The sequence below is a fragment of the Poromitra crassiceps genome (assembly GCF_964638095.1).
Source record: "Poromitra crassiceps genome assembly, chromosome: 2".
NCBI classification, from domain to species: Eukaryota; Metazoa; Chordata; class Actinopteri; order Beryciformes; family Melamphaidae; genus Poromitra; species Poromitra crassiceps.
In genome coordinates, this window is record NC_139624.1 from 327,501 (window position 1) to 350,274 (window position 22,774).

At 44.2% G+C, this 22,774-nt stretch overlaps 1 protein-coding gene across 1 annotated transcript in view; it reads right to left on the minus strand.

Moving 5' to 3' along the window:
* Window positions 1-20,108, minus strand: part of LOC310791554 (uncharacterized protein) — a gene marked incomplete at its 5' end in the record, with an annotated part of 28,509 nt that extends 8,401 nt beyond the window's left edge. Inside the window, 3 exons of the mRNA XM_083653226.1 lie at window positions 3,449-3,742; window positions 13,546-13,738; window positions 20,039-20,108. Of these exons, the coding sequence (XP_083509352.1) occupies window positions 3,449-3,742; window positions 13,546-13,738; window positions 20,039-20,108 (557 nt within the window). The remainder of the gene's footprint in view (window positions 1-3,448; window positions 3,743-13,545; window positions 13,739-20,038) is intronic.
* Window positions 20,109-22,774: the final 2,666 nt, after the last annotated feature.

Below are 22,774 nucleotides of genomic sequence, written 5' to 3' on the forward strand. Positions count from 1 at the left end.
ACGTGGGAGGTTCACGCTATTCCAACCAGTTCCCTTCCCTCTGAACAGGCGCCCTTAACGACCAGAGGAGGAACCATATAAGCAACCAGGATGTTGCATGTTTTTGTGAAGGGGGTTCCTATATGAAGGAGACCCCCGGGAGGCACGGGGAGAACATACAAACTCCACACAGAAAGGCCATTTTTGCCGACCCCACCCGGGCGGTGGGCACTCGAGGACATGCGGACGGGCACGCATTCCTTCAGTGTTCACATCGGTCCAGGTGGGAATCGAACCCACGACCTTCGAGCTGTGAGGCGATAGTGCTTACCACTGCACCACCGTACCTCCCTTCTGCTTCGTTTGTTGAAACACCTTTTTCTCTTCCAACGTGCATCAGTCAGGCTATTTACTTGTTTAAATGACATTAGTTTGACATTTTTATCCGGAAGTTTCCATTTTGTTTTAGCTGACCTGACACTACTGCACCTAGGGCAGCCGTGAGAGAAGGGAAAAGGGAGGGGGAAGAGACAGCCTGCAGCCGTGGAGAAACGTGGGTTGAGAGTGTGATATAAAAGTTTAAAAGGCTGCTGCTGCTGCTGTTGCCCCCTGCTGCTTTCCTGGGTAACAAAAACACGTGTACTAGTGGGACTTCTGATGTAAAAAAGGTATAATGTTCCTCCTCCCGTGTTTTATTCCAACACGAAACACGCAGGAGGCTTCATCAGGTATTGACAAGAAGATCATCCAGATCAGACTAGTCTACACACATTTATTGCAGTTACACTTTCCATAGGCTGCCAGTCTGTGTCAGTTACACTTTCCATAGGCTGCCAGTCTGTGTCAGTTACACTTTCCATAGGCTGCCAGTCTGTGTCAGTTACACTTTCCATAGGCTGCCAGTCTGTGGCCGCAAAAAACATCCACAACCCCCACCCCCCGCCTCATATCTAATACTTTTTTGGAATGCCTTTGGCTGTAGGTGTACCAAATGATACGCTTTTCTCACAGAATGCACAATTGTTATGCTTAACTGCCCCACTAAAAGAGAGCAGTTTCAGCACAGCAGGTTTCAGCACAGCAGACCACATCACCTTGAGAGCAGGTGCCTGAAAGGTGAGCTTGCTTTGCCAGCCGGTTAGTCCCTGCCCGGAGCTACTGGGAGGCCCAAACCCAAACCGGATGCTCACAGGATTTCCCAGCTGCTGTTCTCACATCCAAGACACTCATAGCAGCTGGCTGCAGCCAGCTGGGTCCTACAGCCCGTTTGGGCCCTACAGCATGTGTGTTGCTGTGTGCAGGCTGCAGCCAGCTGGGTCCTACAGCCTGTGTGTTGCTGTGTGCAGGCTGCAGCCAGCTGGGTCCTACAGCATGTGTGTTGCTGTGTGCAGGCTGCAGCCAGCTGGGTCCTACAGCCTGTGTGTTGCTGTGTGCAGGCTGCAGCCAGCTGGGTCCTACAGCATGTGCGTTGCTGTGTGCAGGCTGCAGCCAGCTGGGTCCTACAGCCTGTGTGTGCTGCTGTGTGCAGGCTGCAGCCAGCTGGGCCCTACAGCCTGTGTGTGTTGCAGGCTGCAGCCAGCTGGGCCCTAAAGCCTGTGTGTGTTGCAGGCTGCAGCCAGCTGGGTCCTACAGCCTGTGTGTTGCTGTGTGTGTTGCAGGCTGCAGCCAGCTGGGCCCTAAAGCCTGTGTGTGTTGCAGGCTGCAGCCAGCTGGGTCCTACAGCCTGTGTGTTGCTGTGTGTGTTGCAGGCTGCAGCCAGCTGGGCCCTAAAGCCTGTGTGTTGCAGGCTGCAGCCAGCTGGGCCCTAAAGCCTGTGTGTTGCAGGCTGCAGCCAGCTGGGTCCTACAGCCTGTGTGTGTTGCAGGCTGCAGCCAGCTGGGTCCTAAAGCCTGTGTGTGTTGCAGGCTGCAGCCATCTGGGCCCTAAAGCCTGTGTGTTGCAGGCTGCAGCCAGCTGGGCCCTAAAGCCTGTGTGTTGCAGGCTGCAGCCAGCTGGGCCCTAAAGCCTGTGTGTTGCAGGCTGCAGCCAGCTGGGCCCTAAAGCCTGTGTGTTGCTGTGTGTGCAGGCTGCAGCCAGCTGGGCCCTAAAGCCTGTGTGTTGCTGTGTGTTGCAGGCTGCAGCCAGCTGGGCCCTAAAGCCTGTGTGTTGCAGGCTGCAGCCAGCTGGGTCCTACAGCCTGTGTGTTGCTGTGTGTGCAGGCTGCAGCCAGCTGGGCCCTAAAGCCTGTGTGTTGCAGGCTGCAGCCAGCTGGGCCCTAAAGCCTGTGTGTTGCAGGCTGCAGCCAGCTGGGTCCTACAGCCTGTGTGTTGCAGGCTGCAGCCAGCTGGGCCCTAAAGCCTGTGTGTTGCAGGCTGCAGCCAGCTGGGCCCTAAAGCCTGTGTGTTGCAGGCTGCAGCCAGCTGGGTCCTACAGCCTGTGTGTTGCTGTGTGTGCGGACGGCATGACGAGTAGGGTGAGATGTGATATGCTGGCTGTCTTAGCCTGCAGCACAACACCAGGCAGTGTCAGTTTGAGTCTGTAACAAAGTCACGCCATCTTCCTGGTTCAGGCATGGGACCTAGACATTTCATTCCCCATTCGTTTTCCCACAGACGTTTCGGAAAATCCTCATCAAAAGAGTTGGTACTTGGTACTTGTTGAGCCGTATAGTCTATCCACCTTATCTTTGAATGCCCCACTGTAAAAAAATAATTGTGGGTACAAGGTCCGGTTTAACGTGACTTATTGTTGCAGCTTGCCATTTCCTTTGTTATACTCTTTGGCTGCAGACCCGAAATTATAAACCGGAAGCTGGAGTACGTTATAAAAGTTATAAATATAGTCATGTTATAAACAACTAACCAACGCTGGGGGTCCGTATGGAAACAGTGTTACTCGAATTGGTTAAAAGTTAAATCAATTTGGTCATTCAGTGGCGTTTTACTGCCATGTAAAGTAACTATTACGCTAGCCGCTAGCATTAGCCACAGTAGCCGACTACCCACAATGCATTACGTTATCCCAGCACCCGAACGACACGGCTGTAGAGCAGAATGGCTCTGCTGTAAAATCCTCATAGACGTTTTTTTTGTCAAGTTAAAACCATAGACTGTAAAACAGTCTATTACACCAGAAGAGGAAGAAGCACCCATCAGGCATCATGGCAGCTAGAAATAAGGTGGATAAGCCTCCCCAGTAAGCAAATGTTCAAGTATCTCATGCAGGTACCATGATAAACTTTGACAGTATGTCTTGTCCCACACTGTGCCACAGCAACACTACAATAATCTGTGCATTAATAAGGCAATCGAAGGAGACTTTTAAAAGTAACGCAACTGTTACTTTCCCTAGTAAATAATGACTTTTATTATGCAGTCATTTCTAAAGTAATTAAATTACTTTTTGAGACAAATAACTAGTAACTGTAACTAATTACACATTTGCAGTTAACTTGCCCAACACTGGTGGTCATCATCTGTCCCCCTCTTACCTCTCCTCGATGCGGACCCACAGGTCGTTGAAATGCCGGTGCCGCTGTTTCTTCTGCTTGTTCCTCCTCTTCTTCTTCATCATCCTCCTCTCGGCCTTCTCCAGCAGCACCAGGCTGTCCGCCGGCAGCAGCATGTGGGGCAGCGGCTCCTCCTCCAGGGGGCGCCCCTGCTCCTCCTCGTGGTGGGGGAGCTCGTGGAGGAACGGCTCCAGGGGCGGAGACTCGTCGTGGCCCCGGTCCTCGCCCCAGGGGAGACCCTCTGCCTGCGGGGAGGCGGGTCTGGACGACGATCTTCTGGAGGATGGAGAAGAGGAAAAGAGCTTTGGTCATACCTGAAGATTAAATAGAATAGAATAGAACTCCACATTGGCTGAGGTCAATTGCAAAAAGTATATAAAATGATAAATTGTCTTTTAGTGTTAGCTCAAATGCATGTCATGGCATAGAAAGGCAAAGTGGAACATCACTTCCTGCTTCAGCACTGTACCAGAGATTTTCATCCGCCATTTATTTTCCCATAGACATTTCGTAAAATGCTTATAAAATAGTTTTACTTGGTCGAACCAAACGGTTCAGCTAACGCTATAATCGGGAGAGACCATAGAACATTTCACTTGGACCAAAACTTAAAAAAACAACATCGAAAAAATATGTTCTTTAAACCCGCATTTTTTTAACGATTTGGTCCCAGTGAAAGGTTATGCGATCTCTCCTGTTTCTAAATATATCTGTACCGTTTGGTTTGAACCAGTAAAACTATTTTTATACGCATTTTAGGAAATGTGTATGGGAAAATAAATGGCGGATGAAAATCTCTGATACAGTGCTGAAGCAGGAAGTAGGCGGTCACTTTGCCTCTCTATTTGCAGATGAAGTGGAGTAGAATAGAATAGAATAGAAAATAACAGAGTAGAATAGAATAGAATAGAATAGAAAATAACAGAATAGAATAGAAAATAACAGAGTAGAATAGAATAGAATAGAAAATAACAGAGTAGAATAGAATAGAATAGAATAGAAAATAACAGAGTAGAATAGAATAGAATAGAATAGAATAGAAAATAACAGAGTAGAATAGAATAGAATAGAATAGAATAGAAAATAACAGAGTAGAATAGAATAGAATAGAATAGAATAGAAAATAACAGAGTAGAATAGAATAGAATAGAATAGAATAGAAAATAACAGAGTAGAATAGAATAGAATAGAAAATAACAGAGTAGAATAGAATAGAATAGAATAGAAAATAACAGAGTAGAATAGAATAGAAAATAACAGAGTAGAATAGAATAGAATAGAATAGAAAATAACAGAGTAGAATAGAATAGAATAGAATAGAAAATAACAGAGTAGAATAGAAATGTGTGAGGAGGATAGGGGGAGGAAGAAACCATACGTGGAGGAGAGAGGAACAAAAGAAGAACAGAGGGAATTGACGTTATATAAGAATGGGATGGTCACGGATGTTCCAATAACCAATACGCAATCTAATGGAAAACATCTCCAGGACTTTCTGGAAAACAAGATAATGTCCAGGAATGAGGAGAATGAGAGCGAAACCAAAATCCATCTTTTCGATGAAAAACACATTCGCTTCTTGACGAGCTACTGGCCGTCTCTAGCGAGGCCGCTAACAATCAGGAACCAATCGCACGCGTGTGCGCGCGCACACACGCACACACACACCCACACGCACACACACACACACACACCCACACGCACACACACACACACACGCGCGCACACACACCCACACGCACGCACACACACACACACACACACACAGATGACAGAGAGATAGCCACCCACGCAGCGTGCCATGCTAGACTGCACTACACGCTTCACAGCTGGAGGTACGAGTTCTGCCTTATCTCGGCCGCACTGCAACACGTCACTGGTGGCTTATGGGAAATATACAGATGTATCTATGGCACAATCTAATCTACACGTGGAGGGAAACAGCAGACGTAAGGCTGTTAACACACCGAGAGCGCTGCGAATATACAGCACGAAACTGCGATGCGAATATTGACCCATCTGTCAATCACAGCAACAGACGTGTACATGTCGGAGGCGAATTTCTGAAAAATCGACCTTGGTCCGAGAAAATAAACGCTCAGCGAAACTTCGCCGTTGGTATGCACGGTTGCATTGACTGATTCTGAAAATATTATTGACGTGCGAATTAATCGCACGGAAAAAAAAAACACTCTCGATGTGTAAAGGTCCTAACTGATGTATCTATGGTACAATCTAGATGGAGGAAAACAGCAGACTGACTAAGAGACATCATCAACAACAACATCCAGACATACCATCCCCACAAAACTGTTCCAGCAGAAACATATTGTCACATATGTTTTGGTGTGTGGTCAAAACCAAGGTGGTCTTGTTGCTTCAGTGCACTCATGTCGACGAGCACAGTGAGGCCTGCTATATATCAATTAAGCCTATGAGGAATATTCGATCCGCGCGCGCACACACACACACACACCCACACACACACCCACACACACACACACACACACACACACACACACACACACACACACAGAAGGCATGAATATTTTGGTCATGGGTTTCATGCACTTTCTGCAATACAGTAAATCATCTTAAAGCTAAAATCATATCAGATGGGGGACCCTGGGACAAAATCATATCAAATGGGGGTCAGTGGTCTAATTTGGGTCAGTTTAGGGGTCCTTGACGTGAAAATATTTGAGAACCACTGTATTATATTTAAAATATTTGGTATATTTGTAACCAAAGATTCTGCCCCTGGGAGAAAAACAACGGCGTTCTGGATATGCGTATTTATTTTTCCTTCTGTGATCACCAATATCCACATCAGAACGAGCCCCTTATGTGATTAGCCGATTACTATTTACTAACTTAACTTAACTTAATATCCACATCAAAACGAGCCCCTTATGTGATTAGCCGATTACTAACTTAACTTAACTTAATATCCACATCAAAACGAGCCCCTTATGTGATTAGCCGATTACTACCGTAAATTCCGGACTATAAGACGCACCGGTCTATAAGCCGCACCTTCAAAGGTGACTATTTTTTTCTTCTATAAGCCGCACCGGTCTATAAGCCGCGGGTGTTTTGATGTTTAATTACCATATGAAAGGGTTCGTGCACAGAGAGGAATGTCGGGAAAGAGATCGCTGTTTGGGGAAGCTCCCATTTATTAACATTTCAACAAAACAAAAGTCAGGTCACTAATCCCCAGACAAAATCACACATTGTGGTATTTTTTGTTTTTTTTACAGTGCACACAGTGTCCGCGGTGTGGTGAAAAGAGGGCAAGAGAGGAAATTAAAACAGAAGTGGATTTATAGTTAGAAAGAGTGCTAAAGAAGAGAGAATTCCGTTTTTTTATTTTTTATTTTAGTTACTCACAGTACTATTGACCAGTCCAACTCAAAAGATATTCGGCAGTTTCACTTTGAGCTCTTGTTCCGCCGCTGGGCACACAGTGTCCGCGGTGTGGTGAAAAGAGGGCAAGAGAGGAAATTAAAACAGAAGTGGATTTATAGTTAGAAAGAGTGCTAAAGATAGTCCGGTCTGGTTATGACGAGTCTCGCTGGGTACAGTACGCCAAAGCGATATCCATTGACTCGATGATGCTGTTGTATGTTGCGCGTTTCTGTTGCACCAACGCGGAGAGGTCCTGCCCGGACGAAAAAGCGCGTACCCTCCCAGGTGAGGGGCTTCTTCCCCGCAGCCTGGAGGATGAGTTGACGGTCGGGCCAGCGGAGTAGGCAGATGAAGATGGCCCTCGGTGGCAGGCCGGGGTCTGGACGTGGCCGAGGCGCCCGGTGTGCCCTGTCCACCTCTGGTGGTTTCTCGCCTTCCTTCAGGTCCAGGATGTAACACAGGATTTTGCCACGAAAGCGTCCATGTCACCGATCTCAGCTCCTCTTTTACATTGATCAGGCGAATGTTATTTCTTTTACTCCTGCTGATTAAGTCATCAACCTGCGTGTGCAGGGTTTCGATTTTGCATTTTATCCATTTTCGGACTCACTGTGTTGTTTTTGTCCTCCAGTGCGCGGATGCGCTTTTCCGCATTATAAACTCTGTTCACGGTTGCCTTAGTTTCTTTAGTGAGTGAGTGGATGGACTTCTGCACGTTTTCAAACTTGTTTTCAAGCTGCTCAAAACCTCTGAGCGATGTCGGACTTAATCGATAGTGTTTCACGGAGTAAAAGTTTAGCCCAAGCCGTGTATCTCCAGCCTCCAGCAGGTGAGTCATTTCCTCATTCATGGCGTGATTGCTTCGTCTTTTTCTTTCTGCTTACCTGTGTTGTGTTATGTTATGTTATGTTATGTTGTTAAAAGAGGGCAAGAGAGGAAATTAAAACAGAAGTGGATTTATAGTTAGAAAGAGTGCTAAAAAAAGAGAGATTTTTTTTTTTTTTTGGAAAAAATCCATAGATAAGACGCACCGTTATATAAGCCGCAGGGGGCAAAAAAGGCCAAAAAACGGGAAAAAAGCCGCGGCTTATAGTCCGGAATTTACGGTAACTTAACTTAATATCCGCATCAAAACGAGCCCCTTATGTGATAAGCCGATTACTAACTTAACTTAATATCCACATCAAAACGAGCCCCTTATGTGATTACCCGATTACTAACTTCACTTAACTTAACTTAATATCCACATCAAAACAAGCCCCTTATGTGATTACCCGATTACTAACTTCACTTAACTTAACTTAATATCCACATCAAAACAAGCCCCTTATGTGATTACCCGATTACTAACTTCACTTAAAGTCGAGCTGAACCCAAGAATGACTTTTCTTTTCTTTTACTTCAAATACCTGGGTATGCAGTGCACCTATTTAATAATGTATGCAAAACAAATCACAACAATCTAATTTCTTTAGTTTTTCACACTTTTTCACATCAAAAGTTCGTTTTTCAAGATTTCATTGATAACAGTGATTTACAGTTTGCTGACGTCACCCAATACTATCAAATTTCTACCCCATTTCAACCAATCATATCACGACATGCAGCTGTCAATCAAATCTTCATTTCTGGATAATTTTCTCTTCCAAATGAAGTCGAAAATGGCGCCTAGTGCCTGTCATCTGGCAGAATTCCTATCCCATAAACTAACTACTAACTTGGCCAATTGTTAGAAACATGGATAAAAAACAAAAACTATAATCTCTAAGAATGCAAAGAAATGTAACTGGCTCGTTAAAACGCGCATTCCAGGGATAGCGTATCGTTATAGCAGCGATAATGGCGCGCGCATCCGAGAGCTTGGTTGTCAGGGGTCGCACTTTGGAGATTCCAGGCCGACGTGCTGCACTCTCCGCTCGGCAACACGAAGGCAGCTGGCTGCCTGCGGCTCGCTGAGCTCCACTCCTCCCGTCAAACGGCTCTTCCCGAGGGGAGCGCCACAACTACTGAATCCCACTCGATTTGGAGGCGGAACACGCCAGGATTGGCCAAAGCCCAATCCAGTCCCCAGAATTGTCAAATAAAATCATCGACATGATACTATGACCCGCCTCTCAACTTGTCATCTTAGACAAACTATGTTTTCAGTCTGAAACGGACTCATTATGCACGTGACAAACAGGTTCAGTTCGACTTTAACTTAATATCCACATCAAAACGAGCCCCTTATGTGATTACCTGATTACCAACTTCACTTAACTTAACTAAACTTAATATCCACATCAAAACAAGCCCCCTTATGTGATTACCCGATTACTAACTTAACTTAACTAAACTTAATATCCACATCAAAACAAGCCCCTTATGTGATTACCCGATTACTAACTTCACTTAACTTAACTTAATATCCAAATCAAAACGAGCCCCTTATGTGATTACCAGATTACTAACTTAACTTAATATCCACATCAAAACGAGCCCCTTATGTGATTACCCGATTACTAACTTAACTAAACTAAACTTAACACATTGAGTGCCAGCCATTTTTTCAACCTGTAGGTAAGTTGTGCCAGGTTTTTTTTTGAGGATTCTGGCTCATTTTACAACAGCCGAGGATCTGTTTTCTGTTAAGACTTCGTGAACACCAATCATCTAAAAATAACTAATAGAATGTGTGCTTTCTCTGTCTAAAAGAGTTAGTTTGCAGAGTTAGTAGTTATGTAGATATTAGCCGTTGAGTACAGCATGGTTTTAGCGTATGAGACAGCAAGCTGAGATAATCGCAGTTTTGTGAAATTCAGCAGAATAGTCACCTGCCTGTGATTGTGGGTGCCTTTGGGCGAGTCTGTATACTGTATTGTGTGTGTGTGTGTGTGTGTGTGTGTGTGTGTGTGTGTGTGTGTGTGTGTGTGTGTGTGTGTGCGTGTGTCTGTGTGTGTGTGTGTGTGTGTGTGTGTGTGTGTGTGTTCGCGCGTTGCTCCGCGGCTCTGGGGGGAGGGGATCTCTGTCCGTTCTGTGTGTGTGTCTCCGGGCTCCTCCCTCCGTCTGTGCTGCTGGGAGTTTCCAGCGAGTTGAGCAGCCTCTCCCTGGCAGCGAGTGTGGATAGGTCTCACTGTCTCTTGGGTTTGAGAGCCCCGATTAAGCCCCGTGCGACTCTAGGCTTTATGCTGCTCACCCAGTCCATTTCTGGAACCCCCCACCGCAGCAGCGCGAAGCGTCCCCGCCTACAGTATGAGAATGAGGCTCCTTCGTTTCTGACTGTAAAATCGCCAAGCCATTTCCGCGGGAGGCGGCTGCTTTTGGTCCACGGGTCCGTGGCTGTGGCTTTCTCTCTGTCTCTGTCGCCACTTAGTGGTCGGTAAAATAGATTATACACATTCTCTTGCTCCAATAGTTATCTCGAACATGTAAAAGATGTCCCACCGATGTCCCACCGATGTCCCACCGTCAAAAAAAAAAAAATGTTTATGTAAGACGAGTTAGCTCGTCCTTGGCACTCAAGCGCTGGATTATGTAAGACGAGTTAGGTCGTCTATGGCACTTAATGTGTTAATATCCACATCAAAACAAGCCCCTTATGTGATTACCCGATTACTAACTTCACTTAACTTAACTTAATATCCAAATCAAAATGAGCCCCTTATGTGATTACCCGATTACTAACTTAACTTAATATCCACATCAAAACGAGCCCCTTGTGTGATTACCAGATTACTAACTTCACATAACTTAAAGTGTAACTAACCCCCAAAACACTTTTTTTCAGCTTTTAACCAATATATATGACTTTGGGGGTGATGTGTGAAGAATTCTGGTCAGAATTTCCACATTTGACACCAAACTGTTGCCATTCTGCCATTTGTATCATTTTTCAGCAGCATAACTGGCATAAGCGCCCTCTAAGGGTGGAACACTGCTTTTTTTTTTTTTTTTCCTCAAATGAATGGGAGATTTGGTACAACCTGACGTCAGGTTGTCCCCAAAGACTATGGGATTTCAAGATAATTACTCCCCTACCCCCCCTGTACCCTTTCGGCTCCTCAGAACTCCAAGCCTATTCCTATTGAAGTTTGCTCTTAAAATACTGAACCAAACGTCGTCAAAGTTGGCACATGTCTTAATTATAGTTAGTTTCCCGCTGAATGTGTCACTACTTTATTAATATCTTACCTGGATAAGCTCGAATGATGATGTATATATTATCAGTCCGAGTTGGAAGCAGCTGTCTCCAGCCCAGGCAGGCGGGAGCGGGCGGGAGAGAGTCGTACTGTAAAACCTCATGCACTAGCGCCAAGCTCCGGGGGCGCGCGCAGCAGCAGCTGGGCTCTCTGTGCTCTGAGAGCAGAGAGAGCAGTCTGATATTTCCGCAAACAAATATGGTCGCAGTTTAGCGCACATGTAAAATATAACGCTATACTACGACGTGACAAAGCTTCTCTAAACACATCGGCTACTATCATATTTCCCTGCATCCCTCCTACTGAGATTATATCGGTAATGATTTTGGACAGACTGAATGCGCGGAGGAGGAGGAGGAGAGATCTGCAGCTCTGCCCTGAGTAGCCCTGAGAGACACTCGCCTCGCTCCGACTACTGTGCCCGTCTGTGAAAAGCGTCCTGTCCAGTCGCACCTTCGCAAACAGATGCGGGATTCCCTCAATCCTGTACCCAATCTCAGACTGTATTCTCTAAATCGCACACCAGCTATTTCTGTCTGTGTTTGTTTGTTGCTCCGTGAGGTTAGAGCGCCCCATGCATGCAGCAGGCTGTTTCGCCAGCCGGGGTCTGGCAGGAGGGAGGAGGCGCAGCCTGCACTGCGCTGAGAGGAAAACTTTTGCACAACTTTTAACAAGAATCACGAAAAGCCCCCAAACTAAAATGAAAAAGGGACTATATGGCAACTTGGACGAGGGAATGACGTAGAGAAATCTCGCATTGTGTTACCCCAGAACGGGGGGTTTGTCGTATTGTGTGGTGTGCTGCTGTAACGAGCCCACGTCACTTTGCTCTCGTAACGTAGTTTGAGACACTGCCATAGAGATACATGCAGAAAAATAATTAAATTTCTAGTTCGCCACTGAATTACCAAATTGATATAACTTTCAACCACAAACAGGCCACCAGCGTTGGCTAGTTGTTGATATTTATAAAGATATGGCCCCTCTCAAATAAATTATTTTTGAGGCAGTAGGCAAACTGTAATGGCGTCGTTTTCCGAAAAAAAATCTTGACTTGAACACAGCCAAAGAGTCTAGTATAGACAAGAGTATATGTCATTTCTTGGTTTTTTCCATAGGTATTTTCAAATCACTGTTCTAATACATATCTAGGGGGTAAGTCCTCCTTTAAGCTTAGGGAAATCCTCCTGGTCATTGCCAAAACATGTATGACAGAAGTCAGACCTCCCATTGCCAATGTGAATGTGGCTCTCAGAGGTGAAGAGCTGCATACCTCTGGAAAAGATCTCACATCCCACAGGATTGAATGACTATGTGAATGGTCTCTCTATTTTCACTCATCTAATGCTGTGAAGATGATGTATTTGTACGTATTTTTGTCTCTTTATCATCTTATTTACTCGTTTTTTTGTCTTGTATTGTGAACAACACTTTTGTACTGTCATTGTATACGTTTTACATAATGAAAAACCAAAATAAAATGTATTAAAAAAGGAAAATAATAGAACAGAAAATGACATCACTTTACTGTAATGCACTTATGCCACATCAAGATATTACGACATCCAAAATCTAAGAAGATCGTCTCATGTCACAATATCAATAATATTGATATATTGCCGAACTCTACTTTGGAGTCAAAGATATACATCTCGTAATGACGGGTTGTGTGTGTGTGTGTGTGTGTGTGTGTGTGTGTGTGTGTGTGTGTGTGTCTGTCTCACCAGGGCCATTGCCAGCGCGGAAAAGCATTGACGAGCCTGTTGGCTGTAGCAGGCATTGTTGTTGTTGTTGTTTTGTTGTTTTTTTGCATTTTAATAGATAGGACAGTAGGCAGACAGGAAAGGTGGAGAGAGAGAGAGACAGAGAGAGAGAGGGGATGACATGCAGCAAAGATTGAGGGCCTGTGTCCTGGTCGCTGCACTAGCACCCTGGTCGGTTGGGGCGCCTGGTTGGGGCAGAATGGAACTGGTGAGAATAGTGTGATCCTCCCACGTGCTACGTCCTGCCGGTGAACCTCCTCGCTGTCAGGTGAAAAGAAGCGGCTGGCAACTGTGCATGTGTTGGAGGAAGCCAGCTGCTTCTTTTCACCTGACATCGAGGAGTTTCACTAACAGGACACTATTCCACACAGTTGCCCTCCCCCCCCGAACATGTGCCCTGATCGACCAGGGGAGGCACTAGTGCAGCGATCAGGACTCATAACCCACCAGCTTCCCACCCGCAGACACGGCCAATTGTGTCTGTAGGGACGTCTGACCAAGCCAGAAGTACAGCTGCCGGGAACTGGACGCCAGTCTCTGTGGTGTTAGGCGAGTGCTTTTACCTCTACACTACAATACCCAGACACCCCTATTTTTTAATGTATGTTTTTGCTGAATCCTTTTCTAAGAACCCAATTACCCCCACAGGGATTGATTCCAATGTAATCATATCTAGTATTATGGCTCTAGTGCTGTCTCTGGTGTCAGTGCAGTGTGGGTGAGTGACGCGTGTCCGTGGGCCTCACCCTCCTGGCTCCTCATGCTGACCATGAAGTGGTCCAGCTGGCAGCGCAGGAAGTTGTGCTCCTCCTCCAGCTCCTCGATGCGTTTCTGCAGCCAGGCGTTCTTCTCCAGAGCCACGTACAGGTGAGCCCACAGGTTAGAGACCAGGGTGAACAGACTGTACTGAGAGGGAGGCTCTGGGGGAGGAGAGAGGAGAGGACATAAGAGGAGAGGAGAGATGAGAGAGGAGAGGAGATGAGATGAGAGGAGAGGAGATGAGAGGTAACATTCTGGAGAGAAGAGGTTTATAAAGTCAAGTCAAGTCAAGTCAAATTTTATTTATATAGCACCTTTCATACACAAAGGCAATTCAAGGTGCTTTACAAAAAAATAATCGAAAAAACAAGCAGCAAAGCAATGCACATATAAAAAACACATAAAAAACACAGCCGACAGTTTTAGTTAAAATATATACTCAAATTAACAAACATGAAACATTATTTCTGTTTTAAATAAGTTACAAGGCATTCTTCAGTATTATTATTACATGCACAGTCCATTTGTTGGAAATGTACAGGAATCTTTTTTTTAAATTACAGGCCGAGAGAGGCAGTAGTTTAGTAGCAGTTAAAAGCAAGAGTAAACATAAAGGTCTTAAATAAGTGGGAGGCAGGCCTCCCCAGGGGGGCTCCAAACAGTTTCAGGGGAGGCTCAGTGAATGGAAGTGAACAAATATTACATTAGTTATCAAAATGAGATCACATAGCCTGTAACATACAGTAACTTAGCTCTGATGCTCAGCTCCTATGCTGACTAGCCTAGCCATCGTTTACATTGAGGACGCATGCGTCTCACACTAGAGCAGGGGTGCCCAAATTCTTTCCCATGAAGGGCCAAAACTCAATCTGGGTGGAGGGCCGAGGGCCAAAAATAGACGTTGTGGAATTACATTCAAATGTATTGTGTTTTATAGAAAATTAACATTCTAAATCTAAAATAACATTTCAATATAATAATCTACTTTTGATCTGTTTGGTAATTGTAATAATTTGCAATTGGTTATATATATTTAAAAAAGCATCTGAATTTGTGGGGAGCTTAAACATTTAATCAGTAAACACCCAGTTAAAAACAGTTGTATTTTCCACATTTGTAATCAAGAGAGAAATTTGACTTAATTCACAACTTGAAAAATCCTCAAGGTACTTTGAAAATCAGCTTTATTGTCCATCTTTTGTAAAAAATTTGCCATGACAATTTGCAGGGATGCAATCTCAGGAGTGAACACACGTGGCAAGCAGATCCAAAAACAAGCAGAGCTGACCAAATTGGTCAGCACTGCACTAGAGGCATCATCTACCTGTGTCTGTGTGTGCGCCATGTTGAGTCCTTGGCTACAGCATGCAACATGCATTTCAAAAGTCCGGTTTTAGACTAACGCAATAATTCGATGTTTTAAGTGTATGTAAATGTACTGACTGATTGCAGAGATCATAGACACTCATCAACACTTTTAAAAGCAAGTTAGAAACCCTCCACATGTCCCCTCTGTATAAAGAGTTTGATGGGTAAACCTCTGTAACAGAGCCAGCCAATCAGATGAAACCCTGTAAACACCTTGTCTCTCCCAGGGCCCTCCCCACTGCTTCACTCCCACAGATCAAACACACAACAGTCTGTTGTCTCCTCTCCATGGGGCATCCTGCATAGGGGGCTGGAGGAGATGAAAGCCACCAGGGGGGTGTGTGTGTGTGTGTGTGTGTGTGTGTGTGTGTGTGTGTGTGTGTGTGTGTGTAACCCACACAATAACCCATGGCCAATAACCCATGGCCATGGGTTATTGGTTGCCATGGCAACTCTCTTACTAAAAGCCTTTGGTTACCTCAAATGACAATGTAAAAAAAAACAAATGGCGGAGACAGCTGTCAGATCCTTGTGCATCGATCTTCGCTTATAACTTTACTAATACTTTGCAGAAAATTATGTTTTGTACAAGAATAGACGCGGGCTAATGTCTTCTTTGCAAAAAAAAGGCTGTTAACCCCGCATTTAACCCCGCATTTAACCCCGTAACGTTAGTTGGTGTCGGGCTTTGCAGAAAGCACTCAGCTTTTCAGCAAGCGCTGAGAATGCAGCGCTGCGCTCGAGCTGCGTGTCGGGCTTTCCAGAAAGCTCTCAGCTTCTCAGCAAGCGCCAGGATTGGCCAATGTCAACTTCAGTCTCCAGAACGATCCAATCAAATCACCTGCACGTTCTTGCGGTCCCGCCTTACAGTAGTGTTTCAACTGACTCTATCAGAATACCATGCCAGTCGGACTTATAGTATTATTATTATTATATTATTATACTTGGAAACCGTTTTATAAAAGCAATATAGCACTCGAGCTGCGTGGTGTTGTGGCATATATCCCGCTGATAATATAATATAAGTTATATTACTGAGTTACTGCTAAAAGTAATATATTACATGTAATATGTTACTTTTGTAATGAGTTACCCCCAACACTGCACAGGACCAAACGCAAAACACCTCCGAGAGCTGTGATTACGCTCGCATTAATAATTAAAACAAAAAAAGATAAAAAGCTAACGTGCATAAAGTGTTCAAGCCGACTAGTCAAGCTAACAGCTAGCACAGTCGTCCATTGACAGTGAATAGACAAGCTAACAGCTAGCAGAGGCCTCCTCCATTGAGTAGCCCCGAGCTGCAGTTCTATTGCCTCCATTGACAGTGAATAGACAAGCTAACAGCTAGCAGAGGCCTCCTCCATTGACAGTGAATAGACAAGCTAACAGCTAGCAGAGGCCTCCTCCATTGACAGTGAATAGACAAGCTAACAGCTAGCAGAGGCCTCCTCCATTGAGTAGCCCCTAGCTGCAGTTCTGTTGCCTCCATTGACAGTGAATAGACAAACAGCTACTGTACAGCAGTAGGTTTGACAAGCCAGTGACAGGCAGCTGCATAGCGAGACAAGTTTCATGTCATGAATGAATTGTCACGAAAGCCCACAGTTATGAGACTAATCTCCACTGTTCACAACTTCAAACCAGCATTTACCTCACGCGCTCCCTGTTGTAAGTCTCCTCTCCTCTGACAACCCAGTAACATGCTGTAACAGGTTTGATGGTGTGTAGCTTCTATTGTTAGCATAATTATGTTGCTCAGATAGCCAGCTTCATATAACATAACAGACTCAGGCCACGGCAATTGTGGGATTTCATTAGGGGACTTAAGTGTCTAGCAAAGTCTTCTGAGAAGGGAGGAACGTAAAGCAAGTTGTTGTTGTCGTAAAAGCAATAAACAAGAAACGCAGTGGACTCGAGTACGGCTCTGGAGTGGACTATGCATGTTCAATAGTTGCCACCACTTGCGCATGCACAAATCACAACGGAGAAAGTGTTTCTGAGTTAATTTCTTTCATTCTTTCTTTTAGTTTCTGTAGGCTATAGTTTTATTTTTGTATAGGGCCTACTGTATTTTTCTTAGCTACTGCTAGAAGTGTCTTGAATTATAATGTATGGAATAAAAACTTCTACAGACCATACATACAGTCCATGATTATAAGCCACAAAAGCTGATGACTTCACCTGTATTTACAAAAATAATTACTGTAGCATATTACAATGACTCTCTCTCTTGTACACACTGCAGGGGATGAGGACTCTGACTTATTTTGATACTGTTTGTTTTTCAGTTTTTTTGTAGACCCTAATAATTTGGCATATGATTTTGATACTGATGGTTTGGTTTCATAGAAATCATTAATCATACAAGTCCAGCACTGCTGCTTTAAGCTTCAAAGACATTGTTAAAGTTCACAGCTAGAACCATGCATACTCATAGGAGTATATTGTATCCAAGGTTATTTGTCAATTTATTTTGACAAGAAATACAAATAACACTAAATAGCTACAAATATCACACAGATGAATAGAAAAAGTATAGCCTATACAAAGCATATATATATTACATGTAAGATAGGGACAAAAGGACAGTGAACTCGCAAATATATAAAAAATAGCCTACATCTAGCGGACACAAAAAGAATTTGATGGATTTCATGACTAGTCAATTGATAGGCCTACACCAACACTGGCTCAGTCTCAAACTGACAAAAACAATCTAAGGGAAAATGTGCAATTACAATACAATAAAAAAAAAAAATCTCAGCTTTCGTAGCTGTCACTGTGCGATCCAGATTGTGAATCAGAGTGCCTGCCAAGCACTCTGCCTGCAGATCGGGACAGGACTACAGTTGCTCAGGCTGGTGGGGGCCTGTAGCATCTAACTGGCCGACTGGGACCTCCTGTGTTAGCAAAGACACATTACAGGACTCGACCATCATCAGCACATCAACATGAACTCGCCAAGCACACCTCTCTTTTGATCAGGTCTGGTCTTCTGAAGGAACAAACAAAGTAGGCTACAAGTAGCCTACATAGGCTACTGGCAGCTCTCCTGACATCACATATGGCCATGAGCAGTAATTGCAGGTGAGGTGAGATCCAAACAGTGACATGTGACGTGAAGGTCTTTCTCTGCTCGCCCGCCCTGCAGCTCGCATACACAGCTCGGCTGCTACGCGGCCTCGCCAACAGTTCGGCTGCTGCGTGGCCTCGCCTGCTCTATTGGCATGTGCAGCCAACAATTCCTCTCCCTTTTACAAAAAAAACATCACAAGTGCTCGAGTGACTGATGATTTCACAATGCCTATGACATCATCAGTGATGTGATAAGATGATATCCACGATGACATCATGGTGATGGGACATCATCAGTGGGACAAAAATTGAAACAAACAGACAAAGCCCACTTGCTCCCTTTTATATGATGATGATATATAAACTTTTCCTGGCTGGATTCTTTGCATTATATAGAAATGCGTATAGTTAGGCTGTTTTTAACCAAATCGGAATGTAACATCAGATGAAACTGTAATGATGGTCAACAGTTTCACCTGCTATACAAACACTGAACAATGCAGAAAGTAGTTTCAAGAACACAAACAGAAAGAACAGCACAGTTGAAAGTTGACTTATGTTCCACCATGGAACCACGATTGACGTCACTCACGTACGGCCACGCCCACCGCCGCCATGTTCTCGACATAGCGCTGCAGCTCTTAAGTGACAACCTATGTGAGAGCAGCATTTATAGGAAGCTAGCCGCCGTTAGCGTTACCTGTATCGTTCCTATTGTGTTCGGATGGTGACCTGCGTTACATGTGGCTGTAGTAATGACAGCAATAAAGTCCCCGTGGTTTGTTTCTATCTCTACCGTCCACAGACGTGAAGGGAGCGAGACGGAGGATATGTCAGCAGCACAGGAGAGGTGTGTGGATAGTTGGGAGAGACAGGTGAAACTTTCTGACAGCTCCTCACAGCAAAGTCTGTTCACCTCGTTTTTTCTTTTGTTTATTATTACAGGCATTAACGGCAGCATACAAACAACAACTCTGGGGTTTTTATTGCTGTCATCACTATCGCTATTTTGTAATGGAACAGAAACGACAATAAGGCCGTTACTATAGTTGTCAGCTGCAGGACGGTATGTCAACAATATGGCGCTGTGCTGTCCGGTGTTAGCGAATAAGGTCTATAGTCCCCCTACAATTGTTGCAATGTCGATATTGAGGTATTTTTGGTCAAAAAAGATTGTGATATTTGATTGTCGATATCGCCCAGCCTTAGTCTATCCATAATATCACTCATCTGAGATAGTCTATAACCTCACTAATCTGAGATATCTATCCATAATATCACTCATCTGAGATGGTCTATAACCTCACTAATCTGAGATATCTATCCATAATATCACTCATCTGAGATACAGTAGCCTATCCATAATGTCACTAATCTGAGTCTATCCATAATATCAATAATCTGAGATAGTCTATAACCTCACTAATCTGAGATTCCTATTCAGATCAGGTATAGATTAGTGAGATTATGGATAGGTAATACCTATATGAGAGTATATCCATAATCTCACTAATCTGAGATAGTCTACCCATAATCTCACTAATCTGAGATAGTCTACCCATAATCTCATTAATCTGAGATAGTCTACCCATAATCTCATTAATCCGAGATAGTCTACCCATAATCTCATTAATCTGAGATAGTCTACCCTGAGATAGTCTACCCATAATCTCATTAATCCGAGATAGTCTACCCATAATCTCATTAATCTGAGATAGTCTACCCATAATCTCATTAATCTGAGATAGTCTACCCATAATCTCATTAATCCGAGATAGTCTACCCATAATCTCATTAATCTGAGATAGTCTACCCATAATCTCATTAATCTGAGATAGTCTACCCATAATCTCACTAATCTGAGATAGTCTACCCATAATCTCATTAATCTGAGATAGTCTACCCATAATCTCATTAATCCGAGATACAATCTATCCATAATATCTCTAATCTGACACGCAGTTGATGACCCATAAACCCCTCAGTGTGTTGTGACAGCAGTGTGAGAGCCTCACCTCTCCTGTTCATGGGCCGAACACGAACAGCCACCTTGACATTGGCGTCGTCCAGACTGGGCTCCCCCATCCTGACTCCTTCAACAGAGAGGGAAGGTAGGTAGTAGTGCTGATCTCCCCGGGTCAACAGTCATCCAAAAGCCTGGAAACGTCGCCTTGCTAGCCGGGACAGTCGGCCAGCTAGCTCCGCGCTCAGTGCCGCTGCTCCTCCACAGACCATCCATTTCCACAATCAAACAAACAGCCTGGGGAAATCCTGCAGGAAGCCAGGCAGCCAGCCGCTGCTTCTTCTTCTTATCCTCTGCTCCTGCTCATCGTCCAGGCTAATCATGTATCTCCACAGAGGTGTGGGAGCTGGAGGGGAGAGGGTTTAGCTAGGTTAGATATGACATCAGCTGGTGGATTAGAATGAGCAAACACACATGCTATCTTGAGACAAAACACAAACGGGCTAGCCTGCTAATTTGCCTGGAAGAATGAGAGGGAGGCTAAAAGTGGAAAGGAGGAAAGGAGCATGTTTTCCTACCATATGACTACATTAACGTACCCAGACATTAACCAGCATTTAACCGACATACCGTGGTGGATTCATCCCAGAGGTGACATCGTTAACCGACACAACGATTCCCCTCTTCTTCTTCTTCTTCTTCTGATGTTTAATGGCGGTTGGCAAACATAATTGTGTGCATTACCGCCACCTTCTGAATTGAACGTTTCACAGTACTGCAAAACGATGTCCAACCAAAGTGCTCCAAATCATAATATTGTCCATTCTGTCACCCAGACGCATTTGTCTGAGTTTTCTCAAATGATTCCCTCAGTATATTGTCTAAATCTTTCCCGTTTCGACAGCTGCTGAACGATTCCCCTCGTTTTTTTACTGCCGTTTTAGCTACCTACACTACAGCTTTCCAATGGAATCCGCTCTGTCCTCCTGCCTGTGGCGAGCTACAAGCAGCTACCGGCACCCACCCTTCCGGTTGGCAGATTTCGCCTTCAAAGTAAAAGCGCAAAAAGTTGTCCCTCAGAACTCAGAACCCAACTCGTACGATGCTCAATTTTCACTTGTATGATTGAGGCCAAAATTTGGGCTCAAAACAAGTCAGACAGAAATTGTTTGGGTCAGTAACGTTTCAGTTGTGTTTTCTGCTTAGTTGTGTTTTGTGTGGTCAAGGTTTTCTAATGAGCTAGTAGACGGGGAAGACGGAGACGGGATTGTCATAAATCTTTCAAAATGAATTACTCGTTTAAAAAACTATGTAACGTTAACCAAGGGTAACCAAGGCGTAGCCAAATGTAGGCTAGTTAGTGTATAACATATAGGCTACGTCTAATTTTCATCATTTATGTTTTCTTAATATTTTCATATTCCAAACCTTCTTTTTTATGTTGTCTTCTGTGTGCAGCTGCAACGACCACTAACCTGGTGTTTTCTCACTGACGGGGATCATCACCACGACCCGACTGAACGATCGAATAAAGCAAATCAAGTAACGGGTCAGGTTGGGCGGCTAGTCGTCAGCTGTCCGGTTTAGACTCAGCAAATTATCTACGTTAAAAGAATTTGCGTAAACAATAGCCATCATTCCTTTGGTTAAAACATGGAAAAATGTGTTACAGCTGTGTGCCATCTGCTTCTGTCCCCCAAAATCACGTGACACTTCCGCTACACTAGTGTAAAGCTATTGTACATTTATAACACGTAGCACTTCCTATTACAACTTTCAAAATTAAGCCACGTCAGAATCTGAATCAGCTTTATTGGCCAAGTAGGCCTATGTACAAACAATACAAGGAATTGGACTCTGGCTTGCTTTGCACTCATAGTACTCACACTCACATACACAAAAAATAAAGCTGTGCACAAGTTAAAAACAGGCAGGGCAAAAGGGTACAGTATTAGACCTCTGTAAAAATGTAGCCTACAGTAACTAGGCTCATAAAGTGTGGTGTAAAGTGTTTTAATTAGCTATAGAATACATATCAAGTCTGCAACATCAGAGAATCCAGTTCTTGTTTAAATTGAAAAAGAAACGATCAAGTAGCGAGGCTACTAGATATTGATTTCAGTGTGCAAGTATGCAGAGAGGTTGGCTCAGTAGGTTAACACATAGTTATTTGGCCCAAGCCTTGACGAGTGGCTTGTTTTGATAGTTTGATAGGAGGCAGACTACCGCAAAAAGCTGGTTGATACTGCCAGTGATGGTCAGAGGGTTAATTCTGGGGTGTCATTTTTCATCTAAATTGTAATCTGTTTCAGTTAGGAGATTCCATTGCACTACTAGAGGACGAGGTTAATATTAAATATAGATGTATAATATTGATCTTGATTATTCATATTTGACATCTGTACTGAAATTATGCAGTAGCCAACAGTGAGAGGTGGAGAGCAGGCCTGACTTTGGCTCCTTGTTTTGTGCTTCCATCTTGTGGTTTCTGTGGGAACTACAACATGAGCTAAAACATTTTTTACATTATTTTTACATTACCTGCCCATAATTCTTCTATGTAGAATTGTGTTGAATATTGTAAAGTAATTAAACTGTGCAAAGTTTTTATTTTCCAAAATGAATGAGCCCTAATGCATCTTAACTTAGTGTGTTCCATTCTGATCCTACTAATCATGCACTCCTCTTCCCTACTTCCCCCCCAGTGACCGACCCTCTCCGACTTATTGCTGGATCTGATACGAATGCCTTCCTTTGGTCTCCATCCCAGAACCTCTCTCTCTCTATA